Below are 15,664 nucleotides of genomic sequence, written 5' to 3' on the forward strand. Positions count from 1 at the left end.
TGGCCTGTGCGTGACACATCTAGCCGTGGGCCGCTAGTTTGGCACCCCTGCCTTAGAGAAAGTCCACATGATACTGCAAGTATAAAAACATTTGCTGATAGATTATAATCTATTAAGGATAGAAGCAGAGGCCTGAGTCTGACATTAAACCAAGTCTGCAGATGTTTGTCCTCTTTAGCTACCTCTTCAATAGATGTTATTAATTTGAATTTCTGACTGCAGAACTGAACTGTCCTTAAGTTGCTTGGCTGAGTTATTTACTGCCACTTAATACTAATGATCAATCTACTCAAATTTACCTCTTGCTATCATGCAGACCTTGATGTTCCACTGGTGCTTTGGGGAAATTGCAAATCCTTAATATTTATTATTTGAATTTATGCTGAATCTGACCTCTATATTGTCAAATTTACTCAAGGTACACCCAACCCTCCCATGACTTCTCAAAAGTTCTCCCATGACTTCTCAGGACAGTATGTAAAATGCTGACATCATCATCATTTACATCATTTGCAATTATTGGCACTTCTCTGTAAAAGTTCTAATACAGGGGTGTTAGAGATTAAACTTGATTTGGGTGACAATATTATATAATGGAGTAAAAGCACCTTTAAGGAGTTAAACGGTCTAAGGGTGTGGCTGTAATTATTCCACATAAAAGAGAGTTAGATGTTACACGTAGTTGCTCTTGTATATGTGTTTGATGTTAGTGTTTGGACTCAAATTTACCTCTTGCTATCATGCAGACCTTGATGTTCCACTGGTGCATTGGGGAAATTGCAAATCCTTAATATTTATTATTTGAATTTATGCTGAATCTGACCTCTATATTGTCAAATTTACTCAAGGTACACCCAACCCTCCCATGACTTCTCAAAAGTTCTCCCATGACTTCTCAGGACAGTATGTAAAATGCTGACATCATCATCATTTACATCATTTGCAATTATTGGCACTTCTCTGTAAAAGTTCTAATACAGGGGTGTCAAACTTGCCGGCCCGTGGGCCGGTTGCATCATATGGAGGCCGTGCCCATCCCAACTCCGGCAATGCAAAAAAAGTCGTAATACATCACGGCACATCACATGACGCGGTGAGTTTGACACTAATATATCTATACCAAAATCAAGTGAAATGTTGACAACAGTTTATAATTCAGCTACTCCTACGGAACTAGATCAGCTGGCTCCAACAGCAAATAAGTTTTTACCTATAGTGAACTCTAAAATTATGTAATCATACAGATAGTCCTTGACTTATTACCACAACTGAGCCCAAAATTTCTATTAAGCGAAACAGTTAAGTGAGTTTTGCCCCATTTTATGACCTTTCTTGCCACAGTTACTGTAAGTGAATCACTGCAGTTGTAAAGTTAGTATCATGGTTGTTAAGTGAGTCTGGTTTCCCCATTTACTTTGCTTGTCAGAAGGTTGCAAAAGGTGATCACAGGACCCCAGGACATTGCAACTGTCATAAATATGAGTCAATTGCTAAGTGTCTGAGTTTTAATCACATGACCATGGAGATGCTGAAATGGTCATAAGTGTGAAAAATAGTCATGTCACTTTTTTCAGTGATGTTGTAACTTTGAACTGTCACTAAATGAACTGTTATAAATCAAGGACTACTTATACTCAAATTCAGAGATTGGAATGAGATTATAGCAGGGGTCTTCAAACATGGCCCTTTTATGACTTGTGGACTTCATCTCCCAAATGCCAGTGCCTGGCTGAGGAATTCTGGGAGATGAAGTCCACAAGTCATAAAAGTGCCAGGTTTGAAGAGCCCTGGATTATAGGAAACTCCCAATAATAAGCAGGAATTCTTTCAGCAAGTCTTCTGTTTACTTTAATTCATTGCAGCAGGCAATGCTCACTGCTCTTTTTCCTAACTGTTGGAAACATATTTACAGTAAATCTGTCTTTGATTAAAAATTGCCTTCATTTGATCCTTCTATTTCTTCTAACTCCTGCCCAGTGTCTTTGCTTTTTATCTAAGGTTCATAAAACAATAGCTCTCAGTTCTTGCTTCACTTTCTACCGAAACTTTATGGACCTATTTCAATCACGCTTTCATGCGGAATAGACTACCAAGTCTATACTAGCTTGTTAGTCGCCAAGGCAAAATCTATCATTGGTATCAGCAGTTAGAGCTGCACCTTTGATCACCAAATCTTACTATGTAGTACAACTGAGTTCCTTTGGCCCTATACAGTTGCAAGAAAAAGTATGTGAACCCTTTGGGATTATGTGGAGTTTTGTATGAATTGGCCATAAAATACACTCTAAACGTCATGTAAGTCACAACAATAGAAAAACACAGTCTGCTTAAAATAATACTACACAAACATTAGCTGTTGTCATGTTTTAATTGAACATAACATGTAAACATTCACAGTGCAGGGTGGAAAAAGTATGTGAACCCCTAGCCCAGGGGTCGGCAACCTGAAAAAGGAAAAGAGCCACTGGGAACCGGTTCCATCACACATAAAAAAAAGTGGGAGCCATGTGTGTGTGTCCATGCACGCGCAAGCGCAAAAAATGTTTTCGGCATGCGCAAAATGGGTTTTTCTTGCGCATGTGCGGACGCGCGCGGTTGCCTTTTTTTTATGTGTGATGGAACCGGTTCCCGGTTGTGCGACGGCGACGGCCCGTTTGCAGAGCTACCGCTTTCGGCAGCCTGCAAACGTGCCGCGACAGCTTTCCCAACAAGCGGCGCCGCTGCCCGTTCGCGCGGAGGTGCGCGCGCACCTCTCCAAAGGTTTGGGGAGGTGCACGCGCACCTCCGACCATTCGGAGAGGTGCGCGCGCACCTCTCCAAACGGGCGGTGCCACTCTCCATTTGGAGAGGTGCGCGCGCACCACTGCCCGTTCGAAGAGGTGCGCGCGCACCGGGCGGCTGGGAGCCGCAGGAGAATGGGCAGCGGCGCCGCTTGTTGGGAAAGCTGCTGCAGCCCGTTTGCAGAGCTGCCGCTTTCGGCAGCCTGCAAACGTGCCGCGGCAGCTTTCCCAACAAGCGGCGCCGCTGCCCGTTCGCGCGGAGGTGCGCGCGCACCTCTCCAAAGGTTTGGGGAGGTGCGCGCGCACCTCCAACCAGAGAGGTGCGCACGCACCTCTCCAAACGGGCGGTGCCACTCTCCATTTGGAGAGGTGCGCGCGCACCACTGCCCGTTCGAAGAGGTGCGCGCGCACCGGGCGGCTGGGAGCGCATGCGGCTCCGGAGCCGCGGGTTGCCGACCCGTGCCCTTGATGTTCATGTGTCCACGGTAAGACAGACTGTCTACAAATGGAGAAAGTTTAGCACTGTTGCTACTCTCCCTAGGCGTGGTCGTCCTGTAAAAATGACTGCAAGAGCACAGCGCATAATGCTTAATGAGGTAAAGAAGAATCCTAGAGTGTCAGCTAAAGACCTACAGAAATCTCTGGCACATGCTAACATTTTTGTTGACACATCTACAATAAGGAAAACATTAAACAAGAATGGAGTACATGGGAGGACACCACGGAGGAAGCCATTGCTGTCCAAAAAAAATATTGCAGCACGTTTGAAGTTTGCAAAAGAGCACCTGGATGTTCCACAGCACTACTGGCAAAATATACTGTGGACAGATGAAACCAAAATTGAGTTTGGGAAAAACACACAACACTATGTGTGGAGAAAAAAAGGCACAGCACACCAACATCAAAACCTCATCCCCACTGTAAAACATGGCGGAGGGAGCATCATGGTTTGGGGCTGCTTTGCTGCCTCAGGGCCTGGACGGATTGTTGTCACTGATGGGAAAATGAATTCCAGAGTTTATCAGGACATTTTGCAGGAAAACGTACGACCATCTGTCCACCAACTGAAGCTCCGCAGACAATGGGACAATGACCCAAAGCATACAAGTAATTCAACAAAACAATGGCTTCAACAGAACAGAATACGCCTTCTGGAGTGGCCCAGTCAGAGTCCTGACCTCAACCCGATTGAAATGCTGTGGCATGACCTTAAGAGAGCGATTCACACCAGACATCCCAAGAATATTGCTACACTGAAACAGTTTTGTGAAGAGGAGTGGTCCAAAATTACTCCAGATCGTTGTGCAGGTCTGATCTGCAACTACAGGAAACGTTTGGTTGAGGTTATTGCTGCCAAAGGAGGGTCAACCAGTTATTAAGTCCAAAGGTTCACATACTTTTTCCACCCTGCACTGTGAATGTTTCCATCTTATGTTCAATTAAAACATGACAACAGCTAATGTTTGTGTAGTATTATTTTAAGCAGACTGTGTTTTTCTATTGTTGTGACTTACATGACGTTTAGAGTGCATTTTATGGCCAATTCATGCAAAACTCCACGTAATCCCAAAGGGTTCACATACTTTTTCTTGCAACTGTAGGTACATTTCACCTGGTTTCAAACTAACCTGTTTTACAGGATATTCTCCATTTTGTAGAAGAGTTTCATTTCTACAGCTTTCCCACTTGTCAATAGGAATTCCTCCAGACTCAGTGTGGGGGTCCCTTTTTAATCTTCTTTATATGCTTTTCTTCTATGCTGATTTTGTATTATAAATTCAACTACCATGCATATGCTGACAAGTTTCAGAAGTATTCATCTGTCCCTATTCTACTGGACATAATGAGGGGCATTTCTAACTGCCTAGGCACAATTTCAGATTATATGTGCTTCCACTGTTTTAAACTTAACATAAGTAAAGCAGATATTGTGTTCTAGTCTGATCATCCCTCCTTTTCATGTTTCTCACTGAGTTCAAGGCTGCCAACTACAGGTCTCCCCAAGTATGAAGAACCTAGGAGTCTAAAACAGTGATATTGCCTTTAAAACCTTGGTTTTAAAATCTGCTATGTCATTGGAAAAAATTCAGAGAAGAGCAACTAAGATGATCAAAGGCCTGGAGACTAAAACATATGAAGAATGGCTACGGGACTTGGGCTTGCCTAGTCTAAAGAAAAGAAGAAATAGGGGAGACGTGATAGCAGTGTTCCAGTATCTGAGGGGCTGCCACAAGGCAGAGGGGGCCAGGTTGTTCACTAAAACACCAGAGGGAAGGACGAGAAACCATGGTTGGAAACTGATCAAAGAGAGAAGCAACCTGGAATTAAGGAGAAACTTCCTGACAGTGAGGACAATCAACCAGTGGAACAGCTTACTCCCAGAAATCGTGGGCGCTCCATCACTGGAGATTTTCAAGAAGAGACTAGACATTCACCTGTCTGAGATGGTACAGGTTCTCCTGCTTGAGCAGGGGGCTGGACTAGAAGACCTCCAAGGTCCCTTCCAGCTATTCTATTCTATTCTATTCCATTCCATTCCATTCTATGTAACATATGCAGATTCCATTGGTTTCTCATAACTGAGAAGGCCATGCCCTTGGTTCATATCTTATCTGCGTCATACTTGGATTACTGCTGGCTAGATTAGTCAAGAACTCACTCTGTCTTCCTATGTGAATCCAGAATTCTATATACACTATTCAAAACTTTGCAATTTTGTCTTACCACTTTATCACCAACTGTTCCACTACTTAGAAAAAGACACCATTATAAATTTATGGTGTTAACACAGTATGCTTTACCTATGGGCATACTCTGTACAGGTAGTTCTTGACTTACAACAATTGAGCCCAAAATTTCTGTTGCTAAGTGAGACATTTGTTAAGTGAGTTTTGCCCCATTTTACAACCTTTCTTGCCACAGTTGTTAAGTGAGTCACTGCACTTGTTAAATTAGTAACACAGTTAAGTGAATCTGGATTCCCCATTGACTTTGCTTGTCAGAAGGTTGCAAAAGGTGATCACATGACCCCAGGACATCACAAATATGAGTCAGTTGCTGAGTGTCTGAATTTTGATCACATGACACAAGTACTACTATCACCACAGGCTGTTCACACTTCAGGTAGAGTTATTCAATTACATGTGAGGTGGTTGATGTAGTAAGTAAGTGAATATACAAGAGTGCGCCACCAATGGTTTCTCATCAAAATAGAGTGGAAGATCCAGCAGGGCTTTCACAAACTCCATTAATGGGCCCTGTACATTTTTACATGTTATTAATGGCTAAGTTGAAGAAACACTTATCAAATGTGTTGGCAACATAAAATGGAGTGGAAGTAGTAAGACTGAAATAATTGAGTACAGTAAGACAACAGAAATAAAATCAAAAACTATCACAATAGGTTAGTGAAACAACAGAATTATACCAAAACAACAGAATTAAAATTTAACAGAAATAAAGGAAATACCGTATTTTCCGGCGTATAAGACGACTTTTTAACCCATGAAAATCTTCTCAAAAGTCAGGGGTCGTCTTATACGCCGGGTGCTGAAACTTTAGGGACAGGGCTGGCTGGAAAACCTGGAGCGGATCTCCCATTTAGTCTGCGCAGGGAAAGCGGGACCAATTGGAGAAGAAGCGGTAGTCTGTGATTTTTTACAGGCTGGGGTCTGGGCGTCTTTCCTTCTAAAGTTGAAGAGCAGCTGTAGTCTATCCCAACTTGAAAGGCAGGTGGGGAAGGCAGCAGCCAGAGCAGCTGCTTAGCTCTAAGGACACATTTGACTCAGGAACTGGGCGGGCTGGCTGGAAAACCTGGAGCGGATCTCCCATTTGTTTTTGTTTTTTTAATCCCATTTATATCCCGCCCTTCTCCGAAGACTCAGGGCGACTTACAATTTAAAGCACAAATCAATGTGCTTAGCAATAGCCTTCATTCTATGTATATGCCTGCTTATTAGAGCTTCCCCCCCCCCCACAAGCAGCATTATTACAAAGTCAGCTTATTGCTCCCAACAATCTGGGTCCTCATTTTACCTACCTCGGAAGGATGGAAGGCTGAGTCAACCTTGAGCCTGGTTGGATGCGAACCTGCACTAATTGCAGGCAGCTGGTGTTACTTAAGGCTCTGCACAGGGAAAGCTTTAGAGTGAATTAGGAAAAGTGAAAAAGTGAATTAGGAAAATAGGAAACGGTTGCTGGAATTGGGTATGTGTAGTTTAACGAAGAGAAGGGTGAGGGGTGACATGATAGCAGTGATCCAATATCTCAGGGGCTGCCACAAAAAAGAGGGAGCCAAGCTATTCTCCAAAGCACCTGAAAGCAGGACAAGAAGCAATGGATGGAAACTAGTCAAGGAGAGAAGCAACCTAGAACTAAGGAGAAACTTCCTGACAGTTAGAACAATTAACCAGTGGAACAACCTGCCTCCAGAAGTGGTGAATGCTCCAACACTGGAAGTTTTTAAGAAGAGACTGGACAGCCATTTGTCTGAAATGGTATAGGGTTTCCTGCCTTAGCAGGGGGTTGGACTAGATGACCTCCAAGGTCCCTTCCAACTTCTTCTTCTTATTATTATTATTAAGTTTAATCCACTTGCACTGTTTTATGTTTACATGTTTGATGACAAACAGCCTTATGTATATAAGTGACAGTTTTCCTACTAAGTACCTGCATGTCATAAGCATTTGAATTAAAATTACCATATTAAAATCAAATCTGATGTTTTTTAATTTTTATTTGGTGTGTGTTGGAAGAGGGGTAGTCTTATACGGCGAGTATAGCCCAAACCCTATAATTTAACAGGAAATATAGGGGGTCATCTTATACGCCCAGTTGTCTTATACGCCGGAAAATACGGTATGTGGTTATGAAACAGAAAACAAATGCACAGGTATACAATGGGAGCTCTCTGGCTTGAGAATATTACTTCTGACAAGGATTTTAGAATATCTGATTACCAAATATGTGGCTCCTTAAACAGGAAATGCAATTTTAAGCTGCATCAATTGAAATATAGTTCATAAATCTTAGAAGCTAATAATTATTGGGGGGGTTGCATTGGTCAGAGCACCTTACGTCACTGCCCAGTCACCTTATAGGGGAGATGGCTGTCATAAAAAATAAATAATTAAAATAAAATAAAATTACTATATCCAATCTTAAGCACACAACTATCCACCTGGTATTGGGCTTCAAAGAATAATAGTGATCAGTAAGTAGTTGACTGGTATACAACTTTAACTACAAAACCTTGATATTATAAAATTAATTACAGAAAAGCATAGACAAAAACCTGACACATGAACAAACTTTGTCTCTCTGCATTTAGCCATGTGATTTCCACTACATGGGAGCCACTCATTTAGCAATGAAGGCTTCAATTAACTAGTTTCCTGCTACAAAGAGAAAAGTAAGATCAATGGCTTCTGAACAAGACAAGAAATGAAGCCAATCATTAACAATATTTTGATATATCCAAGAGCTAGCAAATCTGAACTCCTTGTTCTCATCATTTCTCTACTGGAAAACAAGCTGCAGTTTACATGATAATATAAAAATATTATTAGAAATGGCTGAAAATTCAACACATTTACAAATATCAAAACATACAGCAACTTCCTTTTACTAGAAACATCTAATATATTTAAAAACAAGTTTTCAAAATAAAACAAAGATAAGAACATTTCTCAATTATGAACATATAGGACATAAAGCAGAAGCAAAGTGTTTTGGCTTTGGAGATAGGAATCTACAAACTGTCTTCTACAAAGTCAGACTATTAAGTCTATTTAGCTCTGGACTGTCCTCCCCAACTTGCAATATCATCCTAAGGTTTCAATTATAGAACTAAAGATGGTAGGAAAAGAATCTGGATGTTACTGCATGCAAAGAATATACTCTATTACTGAGCTATTGCACTTTTCCACAAGTTTATGGTACAAAACTGGAGATAGTTTCCAGAAATGTTGAAATCACAGAGAATGAAAAGACGTCAATTTTAGGAACTGAAATATGTGTGCAATAGCAGCCTAAGCTTATTTCATTATTTTACTAACACTAATACTCTAATAACTTGGCCAGTAATTCAACGAAGAAAATAAAATTTATAATAGCAAACTCAAAATATCATTATCCAGGGACAGAAACTCGTGTATTTTTTAACCACCCTTACACAAAGCTCCATATACTGTAAAGATGTACCTTGAAAATGAAGACATCCTTTGAAACATACCACATGATATGCATATCACACCATATGCACATTAACAGACTGAAGAAATGAGGAAAGCCAAAAAGTATTTTGCTCATACTAAATACTTCCATATTGAAATCTGTAGAAGTTAATGAATTTAGCAATTTGGCATCTATACTTTGAACTAGCATGCACAGACAGAATCACAGAGTTTGTAGTTAACAGAAAATTTCAGGTTTCTCCACAGAGTAGACTATTGTTTTAAGGGTACATGTTTCAGTCCCCATACTCAACACAAAATAAAAAGATTAATACACACCTGACAAATTTTTTCTCTCTGTTTTTTGTGAAAGGATGGACGAAGTGGGCACAGGCAGTTTTGATAAAGATGCCCCATTTGCATCAAATGATTTCTTTGGCTGATGATCTGACTGTAGAGAAAATGGACTAACAGGAACAGAACTTGGAGTAGTAGAAGGGTGAACCACTGTTTTGATGAGATGCTGTCCTGGGGTAGAACTACTGTGAGCCTCTGTTCTTGGCAATCTGTAGTCTCTGTCATTGTGTCTGCTTGTCTGAGACAAAATATTCTGTGGGAGCATATTAGCAGCATCACTGGAATGCTTGTCTTCCACTTTGGTTTATTATTCACAATGTTGAAATGAGAGACAGAAAATACCAAGTTAGAGCTCTGTTAACATACTGCATTTACTGCATTTTTTTCTATTTCAGCATCAAGATATATTGGTATACACTGCTATTTTAAAACAATACTTAAACATTGCTTAAATCATCATGAACTGTTGCATTATCTCCATTATAAAAAAAACTATAGAATTTTGAATGTTTCAGCAGAAGACTGCATATCTATGAATATTTCTGAGAACTTGAAATTTAGTATTTTGATTTAAAAATCTACAGGTAGTCCTCAACTTACAACCACAATTGGGACTGGAATTTCCACCATTAAGTCAGTGTGGTTGTAAAGCTAGTTGTCAGGTGACTGCACTGACTGATGGCAATCCCTACTTTCTGTTGCAGTCATAAAGAATCATAGGTTGTTAAGTGAGTACCCACCCCAATTCAAGCCATTCTGGGCATGGACCCTCGCAGCCTTGAGCTTCAGTAAGGTAAGGGACTGCCTCCAACTCAAAAGTTTACAAAGACAGCACAGCTTTAGCCACTTTGGAAAACTGTGCTGTCTTTGCAAGCCTTCCCCACCCCACAATTTCCCAAGTGGCTAAAGCTGTGCTATCTTCACAAACCTTTCTGAAAACAGTGCAGGTTTAGCCATGTGTAGGAAACATTTACTAGACAGGCTGGGTTCAAAAAGGAACAGCAAGGGCAGAGAGTCCCTGGGTGCAAAAGGCAAAAGGTTGGTGCAGGGAACTGGGAGAAGGCAATTGCATCAATGAATGCTTGCTAACACTTGCTGGGGAGAGAAAGAAGTTGGGCAAATGTTTGCTGAGGCTTCCTGGGATAAAGGAAGCAGCACAGAGCAACATGGTTCTAGGGCTGCTTGCTGCCTCACAATGCAGGGTGCAGAGCAACCAAAAGGACAGGGGGAGAAAATAGGTGGGTGGGTGGGTGAAGTTGAAGTACCCTTACAGTTGTAAGTGCAGGTGGGCTGCAAAGCACCTGAATTTTGATAATGTGACTAAAGGGGCAGTACAACTGTAACTTCAGGCATGGGTCGTAGCTCCATTTTTTCAGCACTGCTGTGATTTCAAAGAGTTGCTAAATGAATGGTCATAAGTCGAGGACTACCTGTACAGTGAGGGAAAAAATGATTTGATCCCCTGCTGATTTTGTACGTTTGCCCACTGACAAAGAAATGATTAGTCTATAATTTTAATGGTAGGTGTATTTTAACACTGAGACAGAATAACAACAAAAAAAAACCAGAAAAAGGCATTTCAAAAAAGTTATAAATTGATTTGCATTTTAATGAGTGAAATAAGTATTTGACCCCTTCACAAAACATGACTTAGTACTTGGTGGCAAAACCCTTTTTGGCAATCAGAGGGGTCAGATGTTCCTTGTAGTTGGCCACCAGGTTTGCACACATCTCAGGAGGAATTCTGTCCCACTCCTCTTTGCAGATCGTCTCCAAGTCATTAAGGTTTCAAGACTGACGTTTGGCAGCTCAAACCTTCAGCTCCCTCCAAAATTTTCTATGGGATTAAGGCAGGCATGTCAAACTGCTGGCCCATGGGCCGGATGCGTCACGCCAAAACCACGCCCACCCCATTGCTGGCAATGGGGAAAAAGTCCCGATACGTCGCATGACATCACATGACATCACTAGTTTGACATGCCTGGATTAAGGTCTGGAGACTGGCTAGGCCACTTCAGGACCTTAATGTGCTTCTTGAGCCACTCTTTTGTTGCCTTGGCCATGTGTTTTGGGTCAATGCCATGCTGGAATACCCATCCATGACCAATTTTCAATGCCCTGGCTGAGGGAAGAAGGTTCTCACCCAAGATTTGACGGTACATGGCCCCGTCCATCGTCCCTTTGATGTGAAGTTGTCTTGTCCCCTTACCAGAAAAACATCCCCAAAGCATGTTTCCAACTCCATGTTTGACGGTAGGGATGGTGTTCTTGGGGTCACAGGCAGTATTCCTCCTCCTCCAAACATAGCGAGTTGAGTTGATGCCAAAGAGCTCAATTTTGGTCTCATCTGACCACAACACTTTCACCCAGTTTCCCTCTGAATCATTCAGATGTTCATTGGCAAACTTCAGACGGGCCTGTACATGTCCTTTGTTGAGCAGGGGGACCTTGCGGGCGCTGCAGGATTTCAGTCCTTCACGGTGTAGTTTGTTACCAATTGTTTTCCTGGTGACTATGGTCCCAGCTGCCTTGAGATCGACAAGATCCTCCCGTGTAGTTCTGGGCTGATTCCTCACCATTCTCATGATCATTGAAACTCCACGAGGTGAGATCTTGCACGGAGCCCCAGACCGAGGGAGATTGAGAGTTATTTTGTGTTTCTTCCATTTGCCAATAATCGCACCAACTGTTGTCACCTTCTCACCAAGCTGCTTGGAGATAGTCTTGTAACCCATTCCAGCCTTCTATAGGTGTACAATCTTGTCCCTGACACCCTTGGACAGCTCTTTGGTCTTGGCCAGGGGTAGGCAACCTCGGCTCTTTTATGACTCATGGACTTCAACTCTCAGAATTCCTGAGCCATGGCTGGCTCAGGAATTCTGGAAGTTGAAGTCCATGAGTCATAAAAGAGCCGAGGTTGCCTACCCCTGGTCTTGGCCATGGTGGAGTTTGGAATCAGATTGATTGCTTCTGTGGACAGGTGTCTTTTATACAGGTAAGGAGTTAGGAGCACTCACTTTAAGAGAGTGCTCCTAATCTCAGCTCGTTACCTGTATAAAAGAAACCTGAGAGCCAGAAATCTTGCTGATTGATAGGGGATCAAATACTTATTTCACTCATTAAAATGCAAATCAATTTATAACTTTTTTGAAATGCATTTTTCTGGATTTTTTTGTTGTTATGCTGTCTCTCACTGTTAAAATAAACCTACCATTAAAACGATAGACTGATCATATCTTTGTCAGTGGACAAAATCAGCAGGGGATCAAATAATTTTCCCCCTCACTGTATATAATTTGTATTGTGATTATTATCATAGCATAGTAATACAAATACAAGAAAAAAAGCTTTATTTTCTTTTGTTGATATGTAATGTATAGTTATCAAATTAATCACCAAAACTATTTCAGTGCCCGTATTAAGATAACACAATGTTGGGGGGGGACATATTAAAGTTTAACCTTTTTGTAAAATGTGGTCAACTGAAGAAAAACCTTTTGAAAAAGAACATGCACAGGAATATTATTGGATTAAAATAGACATACTTCCACTAGCAAACCCACTAGCAGCAGTTGTTTGCATCACCTCTCTTCTGTAATCTCTATCTTTTGGAAAACTGTTGACAGATATTTTGCTTGCTTCTTTTTGTCTCTGCTCTCTGGTATAAAAATAAATAAATTATAAAATGAAACAATTTGGTAAGTTTACTATTCTACAATTTATGTCTATATTAATTATTTACCTTTCAAGCCATTCTTTTGGTTTTTCCCACTGTGAAACCTCTGTTCGGCAGTTATAGTAATATTTTTTGCCAGAAGAACTAATGTGCTCAGACCAGTCATCTGTAGAATCATAAGACTTAAAAAAAAATTGCAATCAACCTGATGGACTTCAGAAATATCATCTCAATTTTGAACATTAACATACATTTCATTAAAAAAATATTCCTTTCAGGAAAAATCAATAAAGCGCAAAGCATTTTATACTATAATTTTTATAGGCTTCAGCTCAACCCAAGGAAGGCTGAGTGGCTTTGGGTGTTTGGGCCTTCTGGTGTGAGTAACCTTACACTGTTGGTCTTGGATGAAGTGGCACTGCCTCAGACAGACCCGATGTGTGATCTGAGGGTCTTCCTGAACTCACAACTACTGCTCAAAGAACCAGTAGAAGCTGTGGCTAGGAGGGCCTTTGCACACCTGCAGGTTGTATGCCAACTGCGCTCACTCCTAGACTGGGGGGCCCTACACACTGTCACTCATGCCCTTGTGACCTTTTGTGTAGACCAGCGGCCCTCAACGTTTGGGGCATCAGGGACCGATTCTGTGGAGAGAGGTTGTTTCACAGACTGCAGGGGGCATGGTTTCACATGCTGCCTGCATTCCATGGATGGGGCTTCGCTTGTTTGTACGGCCTGGTTTCTGGCATGCCACAGCCTGGTGCCAATCCATGGGCCGGGGGTTGGGGACCCCTGTTGTAGACTATTGCAATGCACTTTACATGGGGCTGCCTCTAAAAATATTTGAAAATTTGGTGTTACTTGGCTGATGTGCATTTGTTGTAATGTTTATAACTGTTTTACAGGTAGTCCTCGACTTAGGACCAGAACTGAGACCAAATTTCTGTTGCTAAGCAAAACAATTATTAAGTAAGTTTTGCCCATTTTACAACCTTTCTTGCCACGATTGTTAAGTGAATCACTGCAGTTGTTAAGTTAGTACCATCAATGTTAAGTGAATCTACCTTCCCCATTGACTTTTCTTGTCAGAAGGTCGCAAAAGGTGATAACATGACCCCAGGACACTGCAACCATCATAAATACATGCCAGTTCCCAAGCGTCCAAATTTTGATCATTTGACCATGGGGATGCTACAATGGTCATTAAGTGTGAAAAATGGCCATAAGTCACTTTTTTCAGTGCCATTGTAACTTTGATTGCTCACTGAACAAATAGTTGTAAGTCAAGAACTACCTGTACGTACTTTATGAGTAAGATTACCTTATTAATACCTGGAAAAACCCCACACCAGAATCATGAGATTTCAATTCAAGGTCTTAATTACTTACTTCAGTGCCGTTGTAACTTTGAACGGTCACTAAATGAATGGCTGTAAATCAAGGACTACTGGTATTTGATTTTAACTTGTTGAGATGGGCAGCTACATAAAGTGGATAGATAAACAATGAGATAACTAAACTAACTTAGAAACTGAACAACAACAAAATGTAACAGCTTTCAAATAGTAAATGGAGAATTTAGTTTCACTTGATAGAATTAAACTAGTGGAGATACCCTATCCAATCTACTATTGTAACAATTTATATAATATGCTTTGGACTGAAATACTCAACTTATCCAGAACAGAAATTACCTAGAACATAGTATGTACAGTTTTGTTTGCTTGATTTCTATTAACCGTAATTATCTAAAATTTCTTGAAAAGGGAAGCAAAGTATATGCAAAATTTAATAAAATAAACTTGATTGGCCAATTCAGTATTAGTACTTACTGCATCAGATGTTTTGCTTGGATTATTGCTAGGGTTAGAAGAATGTGAATTTGAGCTATGAAGAGCACTGTGGTTATGAGTGTTTTCTTGTGGAGAATAACTGGTCCCTAGAAAACAATGGTTTATATTATTTCTCAATTCCTTAAGTCCAACATACTTTATCTTGGTGCATATAGGCTAAGTATCATGTGTCTCACATATACACTGTACAGCACCAATTTTCCACTGAACAAATAGAGCTATATTTTCTAAAGAAAAATGTTTCTGAACTGAAAAATGATAAATTTAATAAAATATTATGAAATTAAAAATGATCAGCACAACTGCCCCCAGTAAAGTTAAATCAGAATAAAATTTAAAAACTTCCACAACCAAAACTAAACAACATTCTAAAAGATTACTTCAGAAATATGCCAAAGTATAACAGAGCCATGAATTTCACATTGAAAGTTTCTATCATCTATCCATTCATCTTCAAAATGCCTCAAACTCCCAGCCCTCAAGAGGCAATCAAGTAAAGTACCATGTTCAATGGTATTGATAAATGTGGAGAGGTCCAATTACAATTAGGAGACTACTCCTCCCATGCAGATCCTGAGGAAAATAATCCACCAGTGACCACAATAACAGAGTTGGAAGGGACCTTGGAGGTCTTCTAATCCAACCCACTCAATCAGGAAACCCTATACCAGGGGTAGGCAACCTTGGCTCTTTTATGACTCATGGACTTCAACTCCCAGAATTCCTGAGCCAGCCATGCTGGCTCAGCAATTCTGGGAGTTGAAGTCCATGAGTCATAAAAGAGCCAAGGTTGCCTACCCCTGCCCTATACCATTTCAGACAAGT

The 15,664-nt window shown here is 40.9% G+C and overlaps 1 protein-coding gene across 2 annotated transcripts in view; it reads right to left on the reverse strand.

Annotated features, from left to right (window-relative positions):
• LOC308676587 (WW domain-containing adapter protein with coiled-coil-like) overlaps positions 1 to 15,664 on the reverse strand; it is a 138,554-nt gene that overhangs the window by 66,003 nt on the left and 56,887 nt on the right. For both annotated transcript variants that reach the window (XM_081342466.1, XM_081342467.1), the window contains 4 exons: positions 14,819 to 14,925; positions 13,053 to 13,168; positions 12,856 to 12,968; positions 9,293 to 9,607 (listed from right to left, as the gene is read on the reverse strand). In XM_081342466.1, coding sequence (XP_081198592.1) covers positions 9,293 to 9,607; positions 12,856 to 12,968; positions 13,053 to 13,168; positions 14,819 to 14,925 — 651 coding nt within the window. The remainder of the gene's footprint in view (positions 1 to 9,292; positions 9,608 to 12,855; positions 12,969 to 13,052; positions 13,169 to 14,818; positions 14,926 to 15,664) is intronic.

The sequence above is a fragment of the Vipera berus genome, assembly GCF_964194415.1.
Source record: "Vipera berus genome assembly, chromosome: W".
Lineage (NCBI taxonomy): Eukaryota > Metazoa > Chordata > Lepidosauria > Squamata > Viperidae > Vipera > Vipera berus.